The 11,548-nt window shown below is 33.8% G+C and overlaps 2 protein-coding genes across 2 annotated transcripts; one reads left to right on the top strand and one right to left on the bottom strand.

Moving 5' to 3' along the window:
• Positions 1–2,825: 2,825 nt before the first annotated feature.
• On the top strand, positions 2,826–5,559 carry LOC146959491 (prolyl 4-hydroxylase 1). Its single transcript, XM_085741407.1, has 5 exons — positions 2,826–2,973; positions 3,063–3,535; positions 3,665–3,754; positions 5,019–5,111; positions 5,239–5,559. The coding sequence occupies exons 1-5, from the start codon at positions 2,907–2,909 to the stop codon at positions 5,344–5,346; spliced, it is 831 nt and encodes a 276-aa protein (XP_085597533.1). The 5' UTR covers positions 2,826–2,906; the 3' UTR covers positions 5,347–5,559.
• A 2,120-nt stretch (positions 5,560–7,679) lies between these two features.
• On the bottom strand, positions 7,680–9,253 carry LOC146959490 (U3 containing 90S pre-ribosomal complex subunit). Its single transcript, XM_085741409.1, has 4 exons — positions 8,779–9,253; positions 8,547–8,596; positions 8,339–8,452; positions 7,680–8,062 (listed from the first exon to the last, which is right to left on the bottom strand). The coding sequence occupies exons 1-4, from the start codon at positions 9,220–9,222 to the stop codon at positions 7,924–7,926; spliced, it is 747 nt and encodes a 248-aa protein (XP_085597535.1). The 5' UTR covers positions 9,223–9,253; the 3' UTR covers positions 7,680–7,923.
• Between the last annotated feature and the right edge of the window lie 2,295 nt (positions 9,254–11,548).

The following is an 11,548-nucleotide window of genomic DNA, read 5'->3' as shown; positions in this document are numbered from 1 at the left end:
CGTGGCACCTCACTTAGGGTGCCACGTCAGTGTAGACCGAGTCAAAATTGGTCTTGGGGGCCAAAACTACCACAGGTGCAAAACTTAGGGGGCGGTTTTTCAGTTTTTTTTCTTAGGGAGCCAAAATCGCAACTTTAGGAAAGTTAGGAGGCTAAAACTGCTATTAAGCCAAGTTTAAAATATTTATACCTATAGTTTCATTCCAAATCAAAACAATTTTAATCAAAACTTTATAAAAACTATTGTTTGTAATTTATACCCATTAACACAATAAAAAGTTCGGACATACGAACACAAAAACTATAGTAATAATTAATAGTAATAAGACTTCAACCATGTATGAATTAGACAGACCATTCCTAACACAAAGAAGCACAGTATAAAAAGCACAATAAGGAAACCTAGGTAAAAAAACCAAACTTGTATCATACAACCAAAATTAAAATCGATTGAAGATAACAATAATTGCAAAGAAATGAAATTGATATGACGCTCTTAGTATAACATATAAATTTTATGCATCGATCCTTAAAAAAGGTGTTATGGATTGAATTCGTCAGGGTTGTTCTTCGACGAACAAAATATGTACTCGGTTGGTGTTCAATATGACAAATGGAATCTTGAGCATTGTTTCCTACCAAATGAAGCTTGACATGGAATATTTCCTCGACTATCAGTGTTGGGTACCAATGCACTTGTTTCCCCTTAGGTAATAATGACTCCCACTCTTCTTAACGTCGCAACCATTCCTGGCTTGCCAATTTTAGGTCTTGAAATTCCAACAACTCGTGCTTTCAAGCATGAGGAATTGGGTTTCTTCGTCTGAAAAAACGATTCTGCTTATTCCAAATTCAAGACCAACAATGCCAAAACCATTGACATAGTTTCAGATGCATGGTACAATTCCTTCTTGCTATATTGGTTCAACAAGATCTTTGTTTGTCCTGGGTTTGTAGTTATGGTCCATGAGGTGCAACATAGAGTAACATAATGTCTTCAAGTTCTCTCTTTCTTTTTTTTGCTTTACCACCCCCTTTCAACCATTTTGGATTGAATATATAGTAGAAAGATCGTCCAGAGTATGAGTTGTCCTGTATGTCCCTTTCAATTGTTAATCATCTATCCTTTTCCAGGTTTCTTCGCAATAAATTCAAACCACATGAAGTGGCAACTGAGCAAGTTTTATGAGAATCTTTAGTTCTTTACCCCCATCGCCTCAAACAACATCTTTGAAACATCTGAGCGACTGTAGTCACTCCGATGTTCAGTTAACTTATGTGACTTATCATATCAAATATAGAATTTGACATGGAATAAAAGGTTGCATACTAGTTATTGTATATAATTCTAAATGGCAGGTTGGCTATGGAAATCAATTGCACTTTTAGTTGTTGGCACATCCTTTCTGATTTAATTCAAGTAATTCCTACAATTTTTTATCACATCCTTTCTGATTTAATTCAAGTAATTCCTACAATTTTTTATGAACTACATCATGTTCATATTCTCCTCCTCAATACATGAATCTTAGTTCTTAATATACGTGGTTGTTCAAAATAAGGTATCATTACTTTTAGCAAAGATTGCTTATCATCCATGCCTCGTGGAAATAATCTTGCTTTGTCTAACTTGATTTGGCATGCTACGTACGATCCTTTGTCTAAATATATTTTTGTCTGGAAATTATTTTTTAAGTCATGTTGGTTCCTATGTTGCTTCTCATGTTGAGTTTATTAGGGTTGTAATATCCACTGAAATTGCTTATTCGAGAGGTTGGTAAAATATTTGGTTGGAAAGTTATTCCCAGTTGGTGGTTTCCCCTTTTAAGTCTTCATGGAGTAGATAATGATATTGTTCAGTGATAAAATGTGCTCGGTGATTATGTTATGATGTCATTATAAATCTTTGCATTTGAGCTCAACCTTCCCACATTGCAAGTTCTATGACATAACCTCTATTGTATAATGATAATTTGGCTTCTTGTTTGTAACAACTTTTATTCCATATTATTAACAACTTTTTCTTGTAACAACTTTTATTCCATACTATTAACAACTTTTCTTGTAACAACTTTTATTACTACTTACAGATTTAGAGACCCCGTTTTAATTTAAGATATTGGCCCCAAAAAAAGAAAGCACAAAAAAATTATGGTCTAAAAAAAATTGGGGTACAAAAACAGAGGGTTTGGAATGGGTTTAATGTTGAAAATAAATAATTTTTTTAGCACAAACGACAAACCTATATGGGAAAAATATATAAATATATAAAAAAAAAGACTAAATTTATTATAAATAAAAAAGGTGTCATAGCCCAGCCTCGACGGACTATGGGCCGGCCCTGACTACTTAGAACAACCATACTACTTAAGTACATATATGTGTGTGACTTAAAGTAATATAATGTCACTTAAGAAGATAAGTACAAAAGTTTATGGACATCCACTTGTTATATTTATTATTAGAATAATGCTTAATAGTGCGGATGATTGCAAACGAATTTTGACGAAAAAAAGTTATACACAACTACCCGTGAATTGTGGAATGGGAGAATTATATTTTTATTATATTTTATTGAAAAACAATTTTAACTCCAACCACCTTTGTATTGTGGCTATGCCCCTAGAATTTAAATTTTACACGTTTCGTCAAACTCCGTACATCATAAATCCGTACCAAATAGCATTGCTGTTATTATTATTTATCTATTTATTTGTAGAAAATAGAAAAAGAAAAGAAAAGAAAAGAAAGAGGAAGAGAAAAAGGAGCAGAGAGAGAGAGAGAGAGAGAAGACATTTATTAACATGGATCCTTGGGAAAATGAATGAAAGGAAAGAAATAAGAAATGAAGTACTAGTCAAAAAGAAAGAGATTGACTGACTGGATTTGAGTGAATGAATCGAATCGATGAGTCCTCCGGCGATGAAGATTGTGTTCGGACTTCTCACTTTCGTCACAATCGGAATGATTATTGGTATGTAATCTTTATTTATCCTTCTTCTTCTTCTTCTTCTTCGCATGATGATCGGATCGAATCGATTCAATTTGGGATTACAATTGCAGGTGCTCTCTCTCAATTGGCATTCATACGCAGATTAGAACTAGAAGAACCATTTACAACAACAACTTCAAGATCACTACTCCCCAGAGGTTATAATAACGACGACAAAGAAGCACAAATCTTACGCCTTGGATATGTTAAACCTGAAGTCCTTAGTTGGTCTCCACGAATTATTTTACTTCATAACTTCCTCAGCTACGAGGAATGTGATTATCTTAGGGGAGTTGCCCTCCCTCGTCTCAAAATTTCAACTGTCGTCGATGCAAACACAGGAAAGGGAATCAAGAGTGATGTCAGAACAAGTTCTGGTATGTTTCTGAATCATGAAGAGAGAAAATATCCTATGATACATGCAATTGAAAAAAGAATTTCTGTCTACTTTCAAATTCCAATTGAAAATGGAGAGCTTATGCAAGTCCTTAGGTATGAGAAGAATCAGTATTACAGACCCCATCATGACTATTTTTCTGATACTGTGAGTCACTTCACTTCTCTCTCTCTCTCTCTCTCTCTCTCTCTCTCTCTCTCTCTATTTTCATTCATTATTATACAAGATTCTACAATCACCTCAATTGCAATGCAACCCTTTCTGCTTGCTTAACAGTTCAATTTGAAGCGTGGTGGCCAGCGAATAGCTACAATGCTTATGTATTTAGGTGACAATGTTGAGGGAGGGGAAACGCATTTCCCATCGGTAAGCTTCTCCTTTTCGAAAACTATCATTTGAGTACCCTTAATCTATAGCAGAAGATATTAAATGCCTAGATGCATGTATCTTTTGTGTTTTGTCCCGGAATCCAAACCTTATTCCACATTCCTTTCATTCATAATGAGTTCAATTTGGATTATTGTGGGTTTTCAAAGTAGATAACAAGTGGAATGCTGAATGATTATGATGCTAATTATGTTTTAATGCTCACTCTACTTATGCACATATGCTATTCTTAGACCTTGTGTCTTCCTTTTTTTTTTTATTTTTTTTTTATTTTTAATCAGAGCAAATATTATTCGAGCATAACCCGCATGAAACAACGAAATACATACGCGACGAAAAAGAGAGGTTTCCGTATATATTCGTAAAAAAACACCCCATAGAACCTCAAACACCCCATAGAACCTCAAAACAGCCCCCTAATCAAGAACTCAACAACAACACACTAAAGTACACAACTCAAAACAGATACTACAACACACAGCCTACTGCTATCTGCACCTGTCAAAACCTGACAGAAACACAAAAACACCCAGCAACCCAAGCGCAACAGCTCAAAAGCAATATAACAGCAGCACAGAACAACCTCAAAATGACAAGGAAAACTCATCATAACAGCAGCTTCACAAATCCAACCCACAGCACCTGCCAGCATCCCAGAAAAAATACCTCATTACCTCAAAAGACAATCGCTCGGGTTCCACTACCATTCATAAAACATACAAGCCGGAATTTTTATTCTTCGCAATAAAACCTTAATCTCCTCCACCAAATCTTCCACCCTTTTTGTTATGTTGTTAAAAATCCGGTCATTTCTCGCTTTCCAAATAATCCAAATAGCCGCATGCCACTCTATCCACCTCCCTTTCCGGATTTTCTTATTAGTTACCCCCCCACTCCAACACTTCCAACTGATAAACAAGTTTGGTGGAATGATGAAATTCATACCAAACCACTTCATTAATAACAACCAAACATTCCACGCCAACTCGCAATGCAGGAATAAGTGTGTTGATGTTTCAACCCCCATCGTACACCAAATGCAATTTAAATCAATCTCCGGGGGTAAGACATTCCTAATCGCAAGATTCCTTCTTGGATTTGCCTATAACCTGAGAAACATGCCCAATGTGTAAAATGCAAGTGTTAGCTATCTACTATGTGATGTGATACTATTATCAAACACTCTAGTTGGACATTTTGACTCTACTGAAGGCTGCTATTGATAGTATGCAATGCGTTTCAGGCTGGTTCAGATGAATGTAGCTGTGGTGGGAAATTAACCAAAGGGTTATGTGTGAAACCAGTTAAAGGAAATGCTGTGCTTTTCTGGAGTATGGTTAGTATAACTTTGCCTTTGAAGGAAATCATTCATCGGGATTACAAAATAGCAGTTTTCTTTAATATTCTAGAAACCTTGTTATATGGTTTTAAGATAGTAATTCTTATCTGCTTGGTATTATCAGGGACTGGATGGACAGTCAGATCCGGATAGTGTGCATGGAGGATGCCCGGTACTTGCTGGGGAGAAGTGGTCGGCTACAAAGTGGATGAGGCAATCAGTTCACGTATGATTTAGCTAGCTTTCGGTGGGTAGGGTAAAAAAAATCACCAAGGGGTTTTCCCCTTCATATTTTCACTTCAAAGTAGTGATTATGCTTAGTTATTGTTGATAGTATAAATATTAAATAGCGGCGAGTTTCGATCAATAAAATACAGGATAATGTATGATATTAATACACAATGGATGGTTTGATCTATATCATTGGGTGTCTATGTTAAATATATATCCTTGCGATTGGTCTCAGTATTTTTTTTCAATCATGTGACCTTGTCATAGTTGGTCTTAGTACTTAATTGGAAGAAGCCACCGTTGAGATTTCAGCTCCATTTCTGATCAAGGCTTTGTTTGGATAAGCAGCTAAATTAAGGCTTGCAGCATAAGAGCGTATCATACAAGTGTATGTATATGTTATTTCTATTTAAAACGAGGAAATAAAGTCAAACTTTTTCCGCAAGCTATCCTAGAGAAGTTGTGGAAATAAGTTGAAAACAAATTATGTAAACGTCGTAAGCTATTTTCATAAGCTCTTCTTAAGTGTCTCACAAATATTTATGGCATTAGATTCTATCCAAAAAAGGTCATAAGTTGAAATATTTGTAAATGAATGAAATCTTCCATGTTATGTTTTTTTGAGAAATGATATTTTGACTAAAAAATTTGACATCAATTTGGATGATTAACATAGTTCAAATATGAGGTTAAATATGTTTTTGAGAGGAATATGAGGTTAATTACGTTCTTTCAATGATCAATAGATATACAAAAGTGACACAATTAACCACAATGTTTAGATGTTTAAATATACATATATCAATTAATTAGTCATTTAAAATGTGTTCAAATATTCATGAATTTTTTTTAGTCAAAAATATACATGATTTTTAAATGTTTAGAAATATAAATAATATAAATGTTTACATGTTTAAATATAAAAATTGTGGTTAATGATATTCAAAATTTTGGTTAATATTTAAAGTTGTGACACTTTTGTATATTTATTAAGCATCCACTTAATGTGATTAGCCGTATATTTAATTAAAATTTCATGTCAAAATTCAATGTCAAACTTGTGTCAAAATAACACAACTTTATTTTGAGAAATGATATTTGTACAACCATTTTTTAACAACAAATTTCTCTCTCTTACTCACATTATATTTTTACCTTTTCTCTCTATTGCTTTGGTTTTCGTGACAATACATACATTTCTTTGTAAAAATATGGTTGTATATGTGGTTGTCAATCAAATTGATGTTCAAATAACATTACTCTTTTTAGATTGAGCTGTATTACATGTCCTATTCTAGGACGAGTGTGTCCCACCTCCTCCTACTCCTACATATCAATTGACAAACACCTCAGCCATCCCTTCCACCATCAATGTATGAGTCAACAACCCAACATCTACATTTCCTACCCCATTTCATCATCTCCGAAAAATCACCACTAAAGTCGATTTCTCTCTTTCTAGCTTCTTAAGGATTTTATTTATCCAAAATAAAATGTGCTATTTTTTTAGTTCAGAAATCCTGAAAATATTTAAATTGAATCTTCCCTATTTGATATTTTATAATAAAACGTGTTTGAGGGTTTCTGTGGTTCAAAATCTATATGAAAAATCCCATCAAATTCTAGACCCAATTGCAAAGCCATTTGATTTTTTTTTTTTTTAATCTAAATGGAACAAAAACACGCATCAAATTGGATTTGGATTTTCTACCGTTACAACTTACAACAGAATAATAATGTATAACATATCAAAACCGTGTGATCTAATGTGTCAAAATTGTTTAAAATATTTTATAAATGCATTAATATGAACCGTTCGATACGTGCCTTATTGCAACAGGCAATCCTAGTCCCATCAAATTCAAGTTCCACGTCCAATACAAAAACCGTTCGAGAAAAATATTCATGTGTGGCAACTAGTATGCTATAGAATTGTAAAGTTATCGAGCAATTGGAAATTAGGATGGAAGAAGAAATATACAATAGAAGAAGTTCAATCTAACGATAGATAATAGTGGTGCATGATACAACCTAACTCACTTGTCAACTGACACATCCTTATAATAGAATACTAAATTGGAGGCAGTCCCATTTTACCATGTCCTTCTTTGTGAACTCACAATATGAAAGCTCCATTGCTCAAGCATACAACAATCCATGGAGTTTGTGCTTTGATACTAATGAAGCACAAACACTCAGGTAAGCACAATTCCAAAAGGAAAAAAAAAAAAAAAAAAAGAACCAAACAAAAATCGTTTGAGAGAACCCGAGTTTGAATCATGGTTGAAACAATCATCGGTCTTTTTCCCCTAAAAATCAATGGGTTAAGAGGGAAAAGAGGTATAATGCACGGTAAATGTTTTATTGAAGTAATATTGTCTCTTGAAGCAAACAAGGTCTGTTAGAATGGTAAAAATAATCCTGATACACTTCAACTTTTTAACGGCAATACAGCACTAATAGTAAAAACATTCCTTTTCATAGAAAATGGATGTCATTTAAAGATAATGAAAAGTTTAATATAAGATATTTCCAATATACAACCCTAAAACAAGGCAAGTATGATTAGCATCATATATTATTTGTTAGAGGCAGGTAGTCCTTTTTTGCCTTTTGAACGAGCAGCCAGGTGATATGGACCGTAGAGACAGATGCGCAGATCACCCTTGATCATGGGTTGATAAAAATAATTCTTGAACAGGTCCCAGAATTCATCCCTGCCAGCCAGTTATTTTGTGTAACATGAATAAGTTTAGCTTCACAAAAACGGTGGTAATTTGAATGTAATTCATCAACTTCTAAGTTTTAAAAAATTGAAACCAGGATATTGCCCTGTTTGGATAAACAGCTTATTTGCAGCTTATAGCACAAGAGCTTTTATCATGATAAGCGCTTATGCATAACCAGTAGATATGGTCAAGTAAGACAATCCAAACAGGCCCTATATATAATAGATAGATAGATAGATAAGGGGAAGAAAGAGAAGCACACACCTGACTTGTGGGAGGGTAAACAAGGAATAGCCCTTTACATCAGGATGCATGTCAAGCACAAGTAGTTGTAACCTTGAAAGGCCTAAAGCCTCAATGTCAATGAGCTTCTTTATCCTGCATTGCATTTGATTGATTGATTGATTGAGTATAAATAAACAAACAAACAAACGTACTAACTAAGCAATGAAAGGATGTAAGATGACCCAACCTGCTTGGTGTGCCGCTGGCAATGTTAACACGGTTTTTCAACAAAGAAATCTGCATGATGAATGAATACATGAACATGATGCAAATGAGATGAATTAGATAATAAAAGGAGAAACCTAAACCTATGGATAGAAATGTAAATGCCAGGTCATGCACAGAGATAGGATTATTATAACTTGAGAGTCCATCATGTTATTGTTATGAATGGATTAATTAGTTATGAAAAGGCCTACCTGTTCTTGAAGTTTGATGTGCTTAGAGAATAACTTGACAGCGCTGCATTGTTTAGTCATAAAGCGAAAACCCTTTAAGAGGTGTATGGATCTTAAAGCAGAGGTAGACACAATCAGAACGGAAGGGCTGCCGGGAGGGATTTTGCCTTCAACCACTTCACTTTCACAGAGCACCTGTCTCCAACAATTCCCAAATGCACCTTTAATATCTCCACCTAACAATTTCACATCCAAATCTGTATCTTTTGAATTTTGAGAATTTGATAGCTCCAAAATCGAACTATCTGCTTTCAGGGATTCCAGCTCGATAGAAGAGAGTTGAACATCTTTCGCGGATTGAAATTCATTCACAAAGAAACGCAATTGCTCGGAGCCTGTTGTTTCCGTCTTCTTCTTCTTCTTTCTTCTATCATCATTATTTTCACTTCCTTTTCGCTTTGCCATTCTTCCTTCTTCACTCACACTCTCTCACCGTACCGTTCCAGTTGCGTTGCGTTGCGTTGCGTTGCCCTAATAACACAAGTTGATTTGAGTTGGGTTGGGCCTTCAATCAACCCGTTACAATGTGCCCTCAATCCTCCTAATCAATACTACCTTCTTTTTCCCACCCCCACAATTCACTTATTTTTTTATGGGCCAAATATAACTTATTTTGATACTTTCTACCAAATAAATAATTTTTTTTCCCAATTATCTATGATGAAAACAATAATATATAATGACTAAACAATACATTAGTAAAATATTTGTTAATAATAATAAAATAGAATGGTTTGGTTTCGGTATAGGGTGGTCACTTTCAAATGATGTGAGAGATCAAGTTTCATTGGTTTGGTTTTGAACTGAAAATAGAAAAATTGAAACTATTTAATTAGTTTGAAAACACAAACGGGACAACGATGGGATAAAATTTGCTTTAACAACACAATTCATTTTTATTTTTTTTGGTTCCTGCACATAAAAATCATTACCTAAAAGAATGTCTTTTTTCTACTTATCCAATAATGAATGAATTGAGTGTATTTGACTCATTCTAAGGTACTTTCTCCATTCCTATTTATAATCTAAGGTACTTTCTCCATTCCTATTTATAAGTAAAAGTTAATCAAAAAAAAGTTGATATATTTGATTCAAATTTTGGACTAAATATACATATATATTTTACTCACATTTGCTTATACATAGAAAAGGAAAGGAAAGAGTTAAAAAGTTTTGTCTTAACAAAATATCAAATTTTGTTTTTCACCCCGTTGAAAAAATGGATATGCTTCCGTCTCTACAAAATTTGACTATACATAATTTTAGTCCTTATTATTAAGTCAATATGTATTTTTGCAAACTTGTTTAGAACATTATAAAATGCTCTTTTAGAAAAGGAAAAAAAAGCTCAAAATTTAAGTTTAATCGTAAATTTTCATTTGAAATGGTAAGAGTTCATATCACATGTTAAAAAAATAGATATTCTAAGACTTTGTTCTCCTAATGACTTTGTATCATACTCACTTCACGTATTGAATGTAATTAACGGAGTAAAATCTATTTAGATTATTAGATTGCGTTAAACACTTAAAAAGAAAGGGTTAATTAAGTTTTTAGTCCCTATAAATATTCAGAATTTTGTTTTTAGTCCCTACAAAATAAAATCACACTTTTTAGTCCATGTGACATTTTCCTTAAGCATTTTAGGGACTAAAAATGCTGATGGAAAAATATTATAGGGACTAAAAAAGCTGTTGGAAAATTTTATAGGGACTAAAAATGTTGATGGAAAATTTTATAGGGACTAAAAAGTGTGATTTTATTTTGTAGGGACTAAAAACAAAATTCTAAATATTTATAGGGACCAATTACTTAATTAACCCAAAAAGAAACTAGTTACTTAATTAACCCAAAAAGAAACTAGTGCGAAATAAGTTTAGCGTGTAAGGATTTAATTTAACGAATGGAAAGAAGGTGGCAATGGTATGGGAGTAATTAAAAAAAAGAGTGTAGTGGTTAGCAAGAGCTGTCAAAACGGGCTACCCGGCCCGCGCCGGGCCGGCCCATGACGGGCTCGGACTTTGGCGGGCCGGGCCTAAAAGGCCCGGATGGTAAACGGGCTCAAAAATATTTGTCCAAGCCCGGCCCTTTGCCGGCTACAGGCTTTCGGGCCAGCCCGGTTATTTAAAGTTTTTATTAAAAAATTACAATAAAAAATACCAATCAATGCTAAACTTCCCAAATTACCAATGATAATTTGTCATGTGTCTAATATTACATATTAAAATGGACATTGCTAGCCAATTACATACAAATCCACAATAAATGGGTGTGTTGTTATGTGTGGTTCTCCCCATCAATTGCCTTATGAGGGAATAAAAGTATTCCTGTAATAGTTTCGGAACTTAATCGCATAGATTTAAAATGACCCAGGACCTATAACTTATATAAGAGGATATTAACACCTCAGTTTGTTAATCAAATAAAAATAAAAATTAAATGAAAAGGCTTATTAGGAGTTAAATGATTGGTTTTATAGTTTTAGATTGGTTAATAGCTTATGGTGTAAACTAGTAGTTAATTGCCTGGGTTGTGAATTTACTGATTTTTCTGAGATTTCTATACATTCAAAGAAAATGACATATAGTTCATTTAAAATTTACAAAGAAAAGCACAAAATAAATATGAACAAAAAATTTACATGATACAGGTGGGCTGGGCCGTAGTAAATTATCATGTTAAAAAATAGTTATAAAATAAACGGGCTACACTCGGCCCAGTCGGGCTAGCC

The sequence above is a fragment of the Medicago sativa genome, chromosome 1 (genome assembly GCF_051527215.1).
Source record: "Medicago sativa cultivar Bolivia chromosome 1, Bolivia_mono, whole genome shotgun sequence".
NCBI lineage: Eukaryota > Viridiplantae > Streptophyta > Magnoliopsida > Fabales > Fabaceae > Medicago > Medicago sativa.
The sequence above is the reverse complement of the archived record's forward strand: the minus strand, read 5'-3'. Positions and strand labels throughout refer to the sequence as shown.

Bases quoted from the DNA above. Each gene is read 5' to 3' on its own strand.
- LOC146959491 (XM_085741407.1), top strand. From the start codon at position 2,907: ATGAGTCCTCCGGCGATGAAGATTGTGTTCGGACTTCTCACTTTCGTC. The intron at 2,974-3,062 runs GTATGTAATCTT...TTACAATTGCAG, and splicing joins CACAATCGGAATGATTATTG to GTGCTCTCTCTCAATTGGCA. The intron at 5,112-5,238 runs GTTAGTATAACT...TGGTATTATCAG, and splicing joins CTGTGCTTTTCTGGAGTATG to GGACTGGATGGACAGTCAGA.
- LOC146959490 (XM_085741409.1), bottom strand. From the start codon at position 9,222: ATGGCAAAGCGAAAAGGAAGTGAAAATAATGATGATAGAAGAAAGAAG. The intron at 8,597-8,778 runs GTAGGCCTTTTC...TTCATCATGCAG, and splicing joins ACATCAAACTTCAAGAACAG to ATTTCTTTGTTGAAAAACCG. The intron at 8,453-8,546 runs GTTGGGTCATCT...AATGCAATGCAG, and splicing joins GCCAGCGGCACACCAAGCAG to GATAAAGAAGCTCATTGACA.